We start from the raw sequence: 17,345 nt of genomic DNA, 5'->3' as shown, positions 1-17,345 counted from the left end.
GATTATTGTATAATTTTTTCCTAATGTAAAACTCTTTTTTGTCTCTTTTGTGTGAATTATCATGTGTTCGTGATCGAATTAATTATAACATTTTTGTTAGAATATTTTACAACATTCTAACCATATAACTTTAAAAAAAAAAATTCCCTGTTATATTTTTCAGATAATAAAATATATTCACAAACTAAAAATAAGTTTCAAGTTTATATTTTGTATTCTACGGGTTCATGACTTATTTGACCTGGGATATTTTCTTATGTACAGATGTTTATTCGATGGAAAAATGGACAACTGACCTATACATGCTATAGTTTAGGGTATCGATAAGGATTACACGAAAAAGAAAATAAAGAAAATAAAAAATTTAAAGAATATAGAAATATGATCAATGTGCTGTTTCACTCCTTGTATTATTTGAAAACTTAAAATATAAGTTTACAATTGTTTTTTTTTCTCGATTTATAGCTACTTTCACTTTCCACTCGTGGTAAATTAACCTATACGTAAAATCTTTTCAAAATTACCAATACAATCATTTTATTTTAACTTTCATTTTAATTGTATGAGTACTTACGCCTTCACCTTAAGTGTTCATTTATGATAGAGTTCATTGTACAAAACTTATCAAATGAATATTATAACTATGACAATCCGTCAGAGACATAAAGTTCAACTATTCTCTAGGAAAAAAACATACATGTGTATATTAACTAGTGTTTTGGTCTTTTGCAACTTTTATATTAAATAAACGACATAATTATTTGCTGGACTTTCTTTTGGTTTATTTTCTGTAAATTGGAATAGTATGTTCTTTCCTCATTGCCTGTCAAAATCAATGAGTCAAGATGTCTCCTGTTCTTTTTTTAAACATTAAAAACGATTGCTAAATGCCAGATATCCGTGTAATGTCCCAGTAGGTTGTACTTTCGCTTAGTCAAACCCTCATTTTTTTCACGAAAAAAAAGTTAATATTTGATTAACAATAGTTTCTGAAAGTTTGTGAGAGTCCACTCTTCTTAAAGTCATATGAAACGAGTGACTGGTGAAAAATAATGGTTATCCAATTCTTGGATCAATGCATGTATATATCATAAAGTTTAACTTAATCTTCTGTGCACGATTTTATCATTTTTTACGCAAACATATCGTAAAATCGTCATTTTTTTTGGTCTCTGTCTGTTATGATGTGAATATATGGCAGCTCATTTATTGTCGTGTTTTGAAGCAGTATTTTACCGAGTGTCAATTTTTTAGTAAACAATCAACAAGGAAGCATGGAAATTGAGCACGTGTATAACATGTACAATCAGACAAAAGCTTAGTTCAGTGACAGATCCATGCGTATTGCGATCACCGGATTTTTACGAAAAGTGTCACGCTAAGGTTACTTGCATACGGAAAATATGTCGGCTAATTGCTTCCGGGAAGCAAGCAATTCACAACAGTAAATTTCTTCTAAATGTGGACAAATTAAAGAATGTTCTTCAGAAAAAAAAGTATATGTACATCATTCTTATAATGAAAAATATCCATTTTTTTATAAAAAAAACATATGCATCATTTTTTTTTAATTTGAGGTTTCATATGACTTGAAATGGTTAAAACTTCTTACCTTTGGTGTGTCTTTTACTTCAAAATAACTTTGCTGTGTGTTTCTGTTTCTGTTGTCATTGCATTACCGATATTGTTTCTGTTATAATTTTACCGCGAACTATGAATAATGGACGTACTTCAGCGCGGTTATAATTTTACACTTGATTAAGTTTTATGACAAGACATGACAGATATGTCAAGAGACTATGAAATTGCACATCAATTGAACACTCAGATGACAACTAATAAACGGGGAAACGAATATGGAGTTTTATAAAGTTAACAGGAGAAAATGAGACGAATTATTTTGAGATTTTTTTTTGAAATTTGTTTCCTTATGCACATCTGTTGTTTATCGCCTTTGTGTGACTTTGCATGTTTCCTTGTGTTAATATTTTTGCTATATTATTTTACTAAATGCTTACCCTTACTTAAATTCGTCCCTGTCAAAATTTTCAACTTCTTTAACATGTTTTGAAAATACATTTACAAACTACAAATAAATTTACAGTTGCTATTTCATTTCATCAGGATCTATTTTACTATGAATATTTTTGTTATGTTTATTTTGAAAAAATATGCTGAACGACGGACCAATAGATGCAGATGAGGACTACAGCGAGGAGATTAATTATATCAAATATAAAACTATTAAGAAATATAAGCAATGTGCTGTTTAACTTCTTTATTGTCATCAAAGTGAGAGGGTTATCGCTATAAAACCAGGTTTAATCCACCATTTTCTACATTTGAAAATGCCTGTATCAAGTCAGGAGTATGACAGTTCTTGTCCATTCGTTTTTAGTGCGTTTTGTTATTTGATTTTGCCATGTGATTATGGACTTTCCGAATTAATTTTCCTCTAAGTTCAGTATTTTTGTGATTTTACTTTTTATTATTTGTAAACATTATCCTTTTTTTTTCTATTTCTCTTTTTACATTTTTACTTTCGTTTAATTAGTACTTTCACTTTCCGTTCGTGAAATGTTTACCCTTAATTTCTTTTTATTATTACTCCAGTACTATCATTTAATAATTACTTTCCTTTTCATTTTATGACAACTTTGCGCATGTCTAGAGTTGATTTCCTCTTTCAAGGGTATATTAATGGATGCTGTTTATCACAACAAAGCTGACAAATGGTCATCATATGCTGGCAGACCAATATGTACGTTACTTTCAAATGAAAGATGTTTATTGTATACAGAGCACGTGTTCTATTTTTAGATATATTTAATATTTTAGAGTTTATATTGCGACTTTGCTAAGTATTAAAACCTGTTAGAGACACACATTTTCACTTTTCCCAATGTAAAAACTAAATCTATAATACTAAAATTGCGAGGTCCAATTTGTCAGCCGTCATCACGTAAAAACGACGAATCAAAGAATTCAACTTTATATACAACTAATATAGTACAAAAGTGTAGATTAAAAATTACACCACTCCAGGCCCTTTTGTTTTCCACGTAATTAATATCACCAATAATTAGGAAGTTCCGGGTCGAGTCCGATACCGATACCAATAGTATAATCACCTGTTACCTAATACCTTATCTGTACGTTCCGCATCTGACAGGCGCACCACCAAACGGTGTATTCAGGATTAATATGCTATATAAACGGGTCATAATCACAGGGTTGACACTACTACCTATTGTAGTATTTTAATCCGTAAAATTTTCTAAGATAACAATACGAATACTAAAAATCTGGACTAAAAATAAGTTTCAATTTGTTAGCGGGCATGACGTAAAACAGCGAATCAAAGAATTCAACTTTATTTATAACTAATATAGGACAATGCTGCTGATTAAAAAATACTCCATTCCAGGACCTTTTGTTTTCCAAATATTTAATATTACCAATAATTGATAAGTTCCAGTTCGACGGGTTCAAACAGAAAGATTTGAAAGCAGAGAAAATTGTGTATCTTATAATCGGCATGACTTTATCAGATGACAGTACTAATATTAAGATAAGGCTTGCGCATATGTATATACTTTAATTCAGTCACGGACCCGCGATATCACGGGTGTGTTCTAGTATATATGTATTAGTGCTTTGTTCATTTGCAACTTTGATTTTAATAAAACAAAAATTCCTTTGCTCTCTATTAGCTAATTGTCTGTAAGTTCAAATATATACCACATCTTCTTCAAGTATAATTATTTTTTTTGGTAAAAAGAATAAAATGATAATTTCTGAACAAGGTTAGAATTCTATTGATTGATTGAAGATGTACCAAAATCATAACCGTCTTTATGAATTCATAGACTGTAGCAGTATAAGGTTTTGTGATTAATTGTGTTGTATTTTAATTTTTAACTTAGGAAATTATATCACCTAATTTTGCATTGTTCTGGCTATTTATATTTTTAATAAGGAAAGGGCCGTAACTACATTGAGGCAAATGAGGCAAATGCCTCATATTGGAAATTTAAAAAAAAAAAAGCAAAAAAAACAACTGAAACAAGATTGTTTTCATATCAACCTGAATTTTTTTCACGGAAAGTGTCTTGCAAGAAGCAAGATCTCTTCATTCTGATGTCGCCCCTGCATGTTTTTCGAGATCCATGTTTCTATTTTACTTTTAGTTTTCAGAGTTGATGGTCTACTGTTTGTATTTCTGTGTCCCGGGTTTGTCTTTCGATCATTTATCGTCCTACTTTATAACTGTAGTCTGCAGAGTGTTGATTTTCATTTGTAAAGTGTGGTTTTGCAATGTTGCATGTCCACCGATGTTCAGACATTATTCTTCATCTTGATAGTTGATGGAGGGTCTTCAAGAATTAAAGAATCTTTAATACCGTAAAACAAGGTCAAGATGGTCCTTAGGCAGTACTAGTACTTAAAGTATAATACTGCACTGTCACTATATTTAAATCTAGTCATAAAAAAAATCACCGAAGTCTGAATTAAGCACAATACAACTTCAAGACAAGAACAGACAGACATAATAATTATGAGAATTTCGGTTTTTGCTTTATCCTACATATCGGTCTACTTTTAATGTTGTCCCCGTAAAACCTAAAAGTCTTAAATTACAATGAATCTATATGTTTGCTTTGAGACAAGAATATTGTCAAAAGAAATAGCTAAAAATTAATTGCGTTTCAATGTAAGAAAAAGTCTTGGAAACGCTCAGAATGCACGATTTTGCGTTATTTTTCTCAGAGCTTCTGGTGGCCTTAAGCGGCCCCAGATCCCTCGCCAAATTTATTCGCCTCGCTACGCTCGGCAAAAATATATTTTGCCTCAATATTAAAAGAGGCTAGTTACGGCCCTGAAGGAAGAATTTACCAGGCAGGAATTATTTGAAAAAATCATATGTTCATTATTTGCAGGTAACAGGAGTTAAAGTACTACATGTATCTGTTGTAATTTTGTTGTCTTGAGGAGCAAAAAAAAACAGACTTTAGCTATGCTTCCTTGTTTTATCTTATGTGAAGGAAAATCAACTTTCTGTTAAAAGTCAAAATAAAATACTATATTGTGACATTGATAAAATATGATTAAGTTCTTTCATGAATAAAAATTTCTAAACTTCAATTTAATGCTCATATACGTGTGTTAACGTTACTTTCTAAAGCTAAACTTATATATCTGAGAAATGAACATTGAATAGATACTTTTAAATACTTTATTGTGTTTTTTTTTTTAAAGTCATAGTCATTAGTTGTATTTGTTTTGGTTAGGGTATTGGTGTAAGTCTGATGGCCTTTTTCGTTTTTAGCCAAGGCCTTGTCAGTTTACTTTGGACTGATACTGATGAGTTTTAAATGTCCCTTTGGTATCGTTTATTGTTATATTATAGTTCGTTTCTGTGTGTGTTACATTTTAACGTTGTGTTTCCGTTGTGTCGTTTTTTTTTTCTCTTATTTTTGAGTGTGAATTCACATTACTATAAGACGTGTGACGGTACTTATCTATCCCAAATTCATGTATTTGGTTTTGATGTTATATTTGTTATTCTCATAGGATTTTGTCTAATGCTTAGTACGTTTCTGTGTGTGTTACATTTTAATGTTGTGTCGTTGTTCTCCTCTTATATTTAATGCGTTTCTCTCAGTTTTAGTATGTTACCCCGATTTTGTTTTTTGTCCATGGATTTATGAGTTTTGAACAGCGGTATACTACTGTTGCCTTTATTTATTGGAAAAAGCTATTAGGCACATTAGCATATGTAGTGCTTAACCGATTGATATTTCTGTCCGTCTGTCTAGGTATTAAGAATAGAAATGGGTAATGTGTAAAAGAGGCAACAAACTAAACTCGCAAATGAACTAAAAAATAATCAAAAACAAAGACAGATACTCCTGACTTAGGACATTAGAAAACATGCGGATAAACATGTCAAACATAGAGCTTTTAAGGTTGCTTTGTATTTATACATCCATGATTTTCAATTAATGAGGTTAAGCATTTCGTAGATCTGATGAAGGATCCAGAAAAGCGCTACTAACGCACAAAATTCTTAAAATGTAATTTTCATTAATCCATCTATGATTTTAATAATAAAAGATCGCTGTAACATACACCAGTATTTATACAGGTTCAATAGCAACGAAATAACATCTTGATGCGCTCATCTAATGAATCTGTTGCAAGTGGATCAAATGCAAAGTCTTTCAACTCTTTTTGGCCTACGGAATTGACGTAAATCTTTGAATCAGCATCAGTTACTGATATGCTTCCTGAAAAAGATTTGTATTTACTGTCCCCGTCAGATAAAAAGTAGGGAAGACACGGTTCCCCCTTTTTGTCCGTAACGCTAACAAATGCCTGACTTGTACCGAGCTTTGGATTCCTGACACCAACAAAAGCGTAACTCCACATAGGAATACCTACATCATTTACAATGTAGTTTTTAAAGCTCCCTCGATATGTTATTCCATTGGATTGGACAATAGCAACGGTTTGTTCGCATAGACCTGTACTGTTATCTTGGTATTCACATCCAGTTATGTTTGTGTATCTAATATTTCTATTAATAGCATTTTGATAGATTATTTTGATTGGAACAAATACCCAGTCGTCCATTGTTCCGTTGTTTGACATCACTGAAATGCCATGCTGTGGTGAAGATAAATGATTCGTTTCTATCCATTTTTGTTGATTTTCAACTTTTCTTAGTTTTTTCCCTACCGGAATGGCTTGACATCTATTATGTTTGGCATCACATTTTAGATATGGAGAATTTGAACATTCAGGGCATGCCGGGTATTTTTCGTATTCATAAATATGCTTTGTAAAGTATTCACTATACCCATCAATTTGTCTTAATGGAAAAAATCGATCCATGTGGTCATACGGCTTGTGCATTTTACTTTTAGATATGACGAAATCGTCTTGCGGGTGTTTGGTGCGATTCTTTAATTGTGTGCAAAATAATTCCCAAATGGAGTCGATAAAAGGATGATGAATCCAGAAAAATGGTTCCTGAGAACTCGTTTCAAAATTATTCATTTGTCCTCCGATAAAAGAATGAACATTATTGTGTATTGCCTCAAGGTTCGTTCCTCTGTCAGCCGTTGGGTGTACTATTTGACGATGGCTTTGTTTTTTCAAAATATTTCTAATTTGATACGGATATATTAGATCACCGTCATTGCCAAAATGTCGAACCAAGGGTTTTTTCAGGATTGTTTTCCAGTTGGCAAACGGTCCGTTGATTACTTTTCCATTTCCGTTTCCCATGAAGTCTTCAGTAAACATTCTTGATTTTCTCGCGATTCCTCCTATTGCGTCTAATGAACTTTGCCAATAACACAAAGTAATATTAGGGTTAACTTTCCTAAGTAATTCTTCAAATCTGAAAAAAAACAATAAACAAATACAAAATGTAGTGCACTGTCAGAAAGAGAAAAAAACTTTGGATTTTACTGTTTTTAAATTTTCATCATTACACGTCACCATGCCCTTAAGTAATTGTAGTTATGTCCCTCATTAGTCTTTTAAATTAGTTTAAATGAATTTCAAAGTCAATTTGTCAACTTTCGTCTCTATTTTATTCGCATATGCAACTAATTGAATTTTCTTGTCAATACTCCTCTGATTGATGAACTGTTGAATTGATATTCTAGCATATATCTTTATTCTCAATAGACCATATACATAGGTATAGAGAAGACATGCAATTATGTACAAAATGCTGTGTATCATGGTAATTACTTTCAAAACATTGAAATAATATGAAAAAAAGATGAAAAGAAAAAAAGAAAAAAAGTTTTGTCTACCAAACTTTTATACTTTAATAGTATATTCAAAACCATTTAGAGTCAATTGACGAATTTGAATTTTTGCGCCTTTACAAAGATAGGACATGTAAGTGTTGTATGATTACAATTTCTGTTCATTTATATGTTTTGGAGTTTGGTATGACGTTCATTTTCACTGAAATAGTACACATTTTTTTTAGAGGCCAGCTGAAGCTCGCCTCCGAGTTCTGAATTTTCTCGCTGTGTTGAAGATCTTTGGTGGCCTTCGGCTGTTTTATGATCTATGGTCGGATTGTTGTCTGTTTGGTACATTCCCCATACCCATTGTTCGTCATCGGACGTTCAACTTTAATTAGGCAAGCAACAAGCATAGTGTGTCTTACCACCACGGCAATAATATCTAAAAAAAATCTTTCCATACTACAATGTCCCCATTTGTAATTAAATGAGATATAAATTTGAACTCTTCATGTTATTTATAGAAAATGCCTGTACCAAGTCATGAATATGACAGTTGTTAGCCATTCATTTGATGTGTTGGAATTTTTGATTTTGCCATTTGATTAGGGACTTTTCTATTTGAATTTTCCTCGGAGTTCAGTATTTTTGGGGCTTTTTTTCTTTTGACTTATTTTTCTTAATTGTTGGTTTGTAAGATCATCTCATCACAACCTAAAATAGTAAGATGTGTTTTTAAAATCTTTAATTTCATACAAATAAGAAATAAGGAACGTTTGTCCTACATTGTTTATGTATGTAAGTGGTCCGTTGCGATACTGGATAAAAGGTACCGTACTGTATATTTTCATATAACTACATTAGATGTACAATTCATTATGATACGTTATTCTATTGGCTAACAGCAATATTGCGTCTAACGGTCATTATAAATTTTAAATGCTTCTTTTAGTAATTTTATAAAACTTTCATAAATTTGTAAAATCGCTGACCGTGCGCACATTATAAGAATGAGGAAAGGTAACAAAATGATCTTTTGTCAACGGTTTTACACCCCAAGGAATTTACAAAAAGAACCTTTCAATTCTGAATTACTTTCGAGTTGACACATTTAATTAAAACAGAAATCAGAGTTTGACTTACTTCAAAATGAAAAATCTGTGCCATCCAGGGAAGTTTGGACCATAGTGGACAGAATATATCATACGCTTGGTGTGCATGTTAGCAAAATTGTCATAAACATTTGGTGAAAGACTCTGAAAGGAAAAACAATTCACTAGAGAAAATGAGATGAATTCAATTGTTTGCCTATTTAAGTCAATTTGAAAGATACTGCTATATTTTATTATATCAATGCGATATTTGTCTTATATAATAGCGATGTGATTTTAATATCAAAAATTTAGGAATGCAATATTTTTCTAATTTAACTGCGATACATGTAGTTTTCTCATAAAAAATGAATACGATAACACGTCACAGTGCATGTCAAGAAAACCGCAAACTGTTCACAAGCATAGTTCATGACCGGTTTTTAATGTGTGAGGCCCAATATCACTAAAAATTTAGTACCTGTAACAAAATTAACGCTTACATGAACTAATCATTTGGAAAATTTTGCTTGACCCTATTAATAATTGACAGTGTTAACAACCTGATTAGTCCATTGTTTTCGATCATATGGATTTAACTAATTCTATTTGAAGTGAGGATGCAATGGCGGAATTTAAATGCGGCTACTGTAAATAGTCTACCGACCAATTAAATTTTAATATAGGTCACACTGATACAGCATGTACTCACATAGGTACTATCGAAATAGACCAAAAATATCATTCCAGGGAAGGAAAAAAAAAACATTCATTGAAACAATCGAATCCAATACGGTTCCAAATTACACTTGATAATGAATATTTAAATGGTAAAATAAATATCCCAAACAAAGAAAAATGTACAAATGCTGATGTCCCGAAATTTGAAGATACCAACTGAGCAGCCTCAGACTATAAATTAAAAAACTTCATATAATATGAATGAAAAATCTTGTCAAACAGAAGAATTATTTATTCATGATTAACAAAAAAAAAGTATTGAGAAGTAACAGTTACTGTTCTTGTTGGATATCAAAGATTTTTACCATTCGCAAATCGATATCTCTATGCACATTATCAGCTCGCCGCTTTAATGATCTTTTACATCGCGATGACCGTGAGGGCATTTCGATGTATAATAATTGTTGCCACAGAGATTTGAATTTCGTTTTTGACTGGTAACCGATGGTATAAATACGCGGAGTGTAAAATAACAATCCTTATCGCTTTTTATAACTTCATTTCATCAATGGATACTCATAAAAATATTATTTTTTAGAACACAAATAAATAATATGTAAACTATGTTTTGACGGAAGAAATACATGTACATGTATATCAAAAATATCATTATTTTAATATCTATGCACATGTACAGAAAAATTATGTTACAATGTAACACACACGGAAGAATATCTCAAGAACGTTTTGCGGGAAAATATGAATGCCTACTAAAATCCAATCGATTAGATAAATCGAATTCTTACAAAAAAGTGTCCATCATGTACTTGCACTGCTATATTATTACAATAGTACAATATAATGATATACAAATGAATGAAAATTATATAAACATGTAACTGGTATATCCAAATATCAATATGCATTAATATATAACAACAAACCAGAGTATACTGATTCTTGCGGTCATTCGGTGTTCAGTACTTCAGTACTTCAATTTTCAAAAGTCTTCCCAACAAACTTCTTCATTTTAACAACATATTGTATCAGTTATTTCTTTATGTTGTTGCGTGGTTCATTACTGAAAATGGAGATGTGCAATGCGAACCAATGAAGTAGTCAGACGGTTTTGGAGGACTGGAAAGCAGTTATTTAAGGGGAATTTTAAAGATTTATAGATATAAGAAGATGGGGTATGAGTTCGAATGAGACAACTTTCCATCAAAGTAACAATTTGTTAAAAATAAAATATTATAGATCAAGGTACGGCCTTAAACACGAAGCATTGGCTCACACCGAACAACACGCTATATAGGGCTCAAACAATTACCAGTGTTAAACCATTCAAACAGGAAAACTAACGGTCTAATTTATATAAAAAACGAGATTCAATAGTACAGGTCAGATTTTGTCGAATCAATCTGAACGAAGACAGTATGCTTCATCTTTGACAAAAGTTAGTTCCATTGCTACCAATAAAGAAAGTCTTCCATGCGTGTGTTGGGAGAATTTCGGATATACATGTATATTGTTTCGATGCGATTATTAAGAAATTTAATGGATTTTATGTATGTGAACAATAATTTTGATACTTAGCTATTTTTGATTACGACATTGTTGACAAAACCCTTATTTGATTAGTATTGCTTCCAAAACCAATTAAGAAATTTGAAAGATGTTACCAAAAACAATTTGAATTTAAGCAACGGCCTTAAAACTGCTTATTAACATAGAATACTGCTTAAAATTAAAATCACAAAAATCCATTAGCCTTTTGTACAAAAAATTTTAAGTGTAAAATTAATCTTACGATAAGAATATTTAGTTGAATGGTTAAGGAATATTTTAGACTTACGATAAATTTAACACTTAAGATTTTTTGTGAAAAGGGCTACTGAACTCCTAGGAAAATTCAAAACGGAAAAACCCTAATCAAATGACAAAATAAGACGATAAAACACACCAAACGAATAGACAACAACTGTCATATAGAATTCCTGACCTGGTAGAGACATTTTTAAATGTAGAAAATGGTGGATTGAACCTGGTTTTATAGCGCTGAACCTCTCACTTTTATGACAGTCGCATCAAATTCCATTTTATTTACAACGATGCGTGAACAAAACAGACATAATAGGTAAAATCGTCAAAATATGGGTACAGCAGTGTAATATTAATACTAATAAGTACTAATATTGACATAACAAAAACACTGCTGTCATATTTTAAAAGTATCGCATTAATATTAGAATTAATAGCATTGGTTTATTTATGTACATAAGAAAAACACAGCACTACACATTTTACACGGAACAAAACTTTTGCTTCTAACTGAATGTAACTTTTGGGTATATATTTAGACTTAATTGTTGTTTATATTTGAACAATAAGTTTTAAAGTTCATATTTTCTTAATTTTTCGTTGCCGAAAACAACATTTTCCGCATGGAATGTCTGCATATTTACAATTGATATTAGACAATATAGCTATTTGATATAAGAAACGTTTTTGTCGATTCGCTTCTTCCATAGACTGAACCGTGTCGAAATCCTTACAGTGTCCACCTTATTACTACTACTGTGTCCGCACTATTTGTTTCAACACTTGACAAACTGTTCCGCAATTAAAGATGCTGATATACAGGTCATACATAGACACATTCTACGTCAAAGACAAGTGTGCAAATGCAGACATGTAAAATAACGTCAATGAAACGGCCCCAACAGCACATTGAACCTTTTTCAACTGATGTTTATTATTCCTTCTTATGTTGTACTGTAACTTTTACACAGCTGTCCGAGGTTAGGGGATGTTTAGGCTCCCATCGCAACATGTGTATGTATTTGTCTGTATAAAGTCTGTAATTCAGTGGTGGTCTTTTATTGCTGCGTTTCTGATTTGTTATTCGTTCATTTTTTGGTTCATCAATTAGGTCATTAGTTTTATCGTTTGAATTGTTTTACACTTGTCATTTCGGGGATTTTTACAGCTGACCATATAATATGGGTTTTGCTCATTGTTGAAGGCCAAACGATGACATATAGTTGTTAATTTCTGTCTTTTGGTTTAAATATTGTCTCATTACAGGGTCAAAATATTCATAAAAATTTTGTTTCCGATTTCATTCCTATCTTATTCTGGTTCGAAGTGCGAGAATTTCTCGCTCCATTGAAGACCTGTTGGTGACCTTCTGTTGTTGTCTATTCTATGGTCGTCTGTTCTATGGTCGGGTTGTTGTCTCTTTGACTCATTCCCCATTTCCATTCTCAATTTTAGTTTCAAGAAAATATTAGATAATAATAAGAAATCATAGTCGAATTGCTTACACTCGGTGGAAAAACACCCAATGACAATGATTTATACTCACTGTATCTTGCTTTAAAGCATTAATCGCAGCAAAAAAGGCCTCTCTTTCATCTTTTGGAAAAGCTCTGCATTCACGTCTTATACGTTTGACAGGGTGCCAATAAAAATCTTCTCTGATTCGTAAGTGAATCTCGTTTCCCTCATCAGCAATCCAATCTGAGTTACTGAATTTCTCTTGAATGCACTCATACTGAGCTGTTTTATTTTTCACGTGACATATCGAAAGGTCGTCTGGTAGTCCAGAATTTACGATATCACATTTAACAACATTTACATATGCTTTACAGATGAGTAAGAGCAACAGGATGAAAATCATTTCAAGCTGAAATGAATAATTTAATATAAATGCAATCAGTTTTTGTTATCTGTGGTCAAAAAGAAAATGTAAACAAGTAGCTTACAGGCCTAGAAAGACTTAAAAGAGTAAGAATAAAACGCACCTACGACAAACGGGAAATTTCATAATGTATTTCGAAGTTATCGACCGCATCTTACCATATGAAGGGTAGAACAAACAGGTGAAAAAATACTGATCTTCACAATATCTGTGTTGAATAAGACAAAAGAAAAAAAAACAAGTAAAAATCAAAACAATGAATGCAAACACTCTTGTTGTATAAACGGATAGTACTGTAATAACGGTCGCTGCACTTTCGTTAGTTATAGAAAAGAACCATGAGAAACAAAATGGGATAGCATGTTGGATGACGTCGGCACTTATCACTTTCTCCTTTCCATCTTTTATGTGTTGCATTTTAGTCCTTGTTTGTGTCTCTATAGAAAAAACGGTAGTATTTTCCCCAATAAGCGACATTAGTAGTATTTTCTCAAAATACCCTTTTTGTATAATAAAATCATGGAAAAAAAGTCTTCGTGATAATAACTTTTTTGTAAACTTATAACGAAGCTTATTGATAGTATCCATGACATATTGATTCTACATCAAATAAATAACGGTGCAAGCAGATCAGAATTATTTGTTACAGTTTCCAATTATTCCTTAGTTTTTAGAAAACAATTTCACTAAACAGAATGATGACATACACGTACTTACAAAAATATTAAGATAAAAACCTACCAATAGACAGATATCCACTTTTCTAACAAAAATATTTGCTCCTTAATGTTAAAAGAACCATGGAATTTAAACTGCCGTTTGTAGTTTTGCTTAAAGAAATACACTAGTAGGTATTACAAAAATTACCAGTCATTACGGCTGCTGTCATTAAACTTCGTTTCTTACAAATTAAAAAACAAAGGGAAAATGTACTAAGAGAAAAGAGAAAATAATATATAACATTTAAACACACAATCCATATCGAAGATGCACATCTGTCTGAAACGTTAATGATAATTGGTTTAATATAGATATCATAAATGCAAAATAATTTATTCATGGTCTAGTAACATATTTCTAGATTTGAATTTGATAACACTTTTCAATGCTTCTGTGTGATATAATGTTATTTATGATAAATGTGCACTAAATTTGGTCTGAAATATTAAATTAACATTATAATTACTTTGATGAAATAGGCATCATCCAACGTTTTTGTTTTGTTTTGTTTTGTTTTGTTTTGTTTTGTTCTGTTTAGTGTTGTGTAAATATTTTATTATATCTCGTAAAATTAATAAAGGATAATCGATGTCTGACCCTACCGTTTGCTCCTGTTATATCAACCTGCTTTTTAATTTATCGAGTTGGTGAGTGTTGTTTCTGATTATATTTTTATTCGAATGTCTTTGTATTTACCATAATAATGTCTCATTTCAAGTTGAAATTGTAGAGTTGTTTCCCCTTGTTCATTGTTTATCAATATTATATATATATATATATATATATATATATGCAACTCGTCTAAACATCAACCCAACAATGTTAGATCTGTAAATTTCCTTTCGCAAATTTTTGGTTCTTCCCTCGCAGGGATTCGAACCCATGCTACTGTGATATCGTGACACCAAATCACCTGCACTGCAGCCGTCCCGCTAGACCACACGACCACCTGGGCTCTCAAATAAAGAGCTTTCGCTGGCCGTGTGTTACCTTTCCACGTCAGTTTGGTCTAGCGGGACGGCTGCAGTGCAGGCGATTTGGTGTCACGATATCACAGTAGCATGGGTTCGAATCCCGGCGAGGGAAGAACCAAAAATTTGCGAAAGCAAATTTACAGATCTAACATTGTTGGGTTGATGTTTAGACGAGTTGTATATACATTGTGTACACAGTCATGTATCACCATCATTGATGGCGATCCGATGGATACATCTGTTGTAGGGTTGTCACTGACTCAGACGTACTTATATATATATATATATGTATATATTATTATATCTTACATTACATAGTAGTTACTTGGTTGGCTAATACGGAATCATGTTTCAAAGTTTAATTTGGATGTTTTTCCATAAATGGCAGAAGCGACGAATAACCCTTACAAATTGAAGCCTCAATCGAACAACCCTATTGTATTTACTAGTGAAAAAACTACTTTTTCATAATATGTTTTTGTAATTACATAGTTACCTGTTTTGTTAATTTAAAATAATACCAAAATGCCGTCATCAAAACTGAATTATGACATAGTATGACATATTCCAGTCGCAAATATTACAGGGGAACAACTAGTAAGTCATGTTCTGCTACAAACATGTATATATAAGTAACAAATATCATTAAAAAGACATGTATTATTTTAATTTTAGTTTTTAATTTTAGTTTCTTGTGTACAATTTGGAAATTAGTATGGCGTTCATTATCACTGGACTAGTATATATTTGTTTAGGGGCCAGCTGAAGGACGCCTCCGGGTGCGGGAATTTCTCGCTACATTGAAGACCTGTTGGTGACCCTCTGCTGTTGTTTTTTATTTGGTCGGGTTGTTGTCTCTTTGACACATTCCCCATTCTCAATTTTATGGACAATCATTTATTTTGAAGAAAAATATCCTTGGCAGATTGTAATTAAAAGTTTGTATAAGGTTGTTAAAAAAATAAACAAGATCAAGTATGGCCCGTAGAAAAGGTGAATATCAAAATGTTCATCCCTAAATGGTTTTTTCCTATGGGTTTCTCGAAGTGAGATAACGTTTGGGGTAGCAAATTACGGAAATTGGTCGCGTTTGAGAATTTTAACCATTCCTTCGAGAAAAATAACTCAACTTTTTCATATCATGCTTGAAATTTACACTGCATATTGTATTTTTTATTTAAAAAACTTAATATGTGGGTTGAAAAAAAAATCATCATATTTCCAACGAAGTTTGTCACATGTGTTTGGAATAATACTTAACAAATGCCAACTTTCGGACATGAACTTATACGCTACAATTACCGAAAGGCTTAGTGTCACTAGATGGAATATATATTGGTTTTTATGCATTATGAATATGTGTTTTATCGTATATCTCATGTTTCGTGAATGGTTGATTATTGTTTGCTTAACGTTCAGTGGCAAATATTGCATGCATTTTCAACACATATAAAAGTTAAACAATAAATACAATAGGAAGGTCCATCAAACCGGGAATGCATGTGGTACATGAGCCCACTGCACAAAACAGGTGGATAATAGGTCCGTGGATGTAGGACCTAAGGTAATATGTGCACTTTAGGTAACATGGGAAATTTTTCATCGATTAATTCGCATGAAAATATAGGTCCCTATTTGGATCAAACTTAATACCAAATATTAATGCGACTAAATACCAAAGACGATAACCAAATTGCCAAGCGATTTAATCATTTTCATATCTAAGGCACCGATCATTAAGCTTATGTGTGCGTGCTGACTGTGGGTCGATGGTAAAATTAAAAAGGATTTTCAAGAAAAATTAAATTGTTAAAATGACTTGAAAGTTTAGGTAATGCTTTAGGTAATGCAAAGGCCTGACATAACCTGACAATATGCAGTAATAGCTAGAATGTTGACAGTTAAGGATTCAGAACTTTTTATACTGTCTTAATAGGCCCGCTATAGTTATGCTTTTTGAATCCCGATATCAGCCCCAGTTTTCACACGAAAGGGGGTTTGGGAGGGGGCTGGATCGCCCAATGGGCAACGTGGGGTGATCTGACTATGCACAGTAATAAAATGCTGACCCGAGATAACCTTAAGGGTATTAAGACTATTTACACACAATTGAGATAATGTATCTCTTGTTTTACATACGTTTTCTGAATGTTTTTCTCGCGACTTGGTTCACGATTATAACATGACTTTTTTTGTAAAATTTATTAGGAACAGAAAATCATCACACTATCTTCGATGTATATAAGCTATTATCCCCGGCTTAGTATATATCTAGGATTTTGATTGGTTAACGCACGTCGTTACAAAACCCATAGCCCCTGGGTGTTGCTAACCCATATCCCCGGACGTTGCTAACCATTGTCCCGGGGAACTTCACGCAAGTTTTCCTTAGTTCCATGATTGC

At 32.1% G+C, this 17,345-nt stretch overlaps 1 protein-coding gene across 1 annotated transcript; it reads right to left on the bottom strand.

Annotated features, from left to right (window-relative positions):
- Positions 1-6,062: 6,062 nt before the first annotated feature.
- LOC139481844 (tyrosinase-like protein) lies at positions 6,063-14,137 on the bottom strand. Its single transcript, XM_071265361.1, has 4 exons — positions 13,989-14,137; positions 12,912-13,232; positions 8,916-9,028; positions 6,063-7,408 (listed from the first exon to the last, which is right to left on the bottom strand). Exons 2-4 carry the CDS (start codon positions 13,224-13,226, stop codon positions 6,151-6,153), a joined length of 1,686 nt encoding a protein of 561 aa, XP_071121462.1. The 5' UTR covers positions 13,227-13,232; positions 13,989-14,137; the 3' UTR covers positions 6,063-6,150.
- Positions 14,138-17,345: the final 3,208 nt, after the last annotated feature.

Source organism: Mytilus edulis, chromosome 7 (genome assembly GCF_963676685.1).
Source record: "Mytilus edulis chromosome 7, xbMytEdul2.2, whole genome shotgun sequence".
NCBI lineage: Eukaryota > Metazoa > Mollusca > Bivalvia > Mytilida > Mytilidae > Mytilus > Mytilus edulis.
This window is presented reverse-complemented; position numbering and strand designations above follow the sequence as displayed.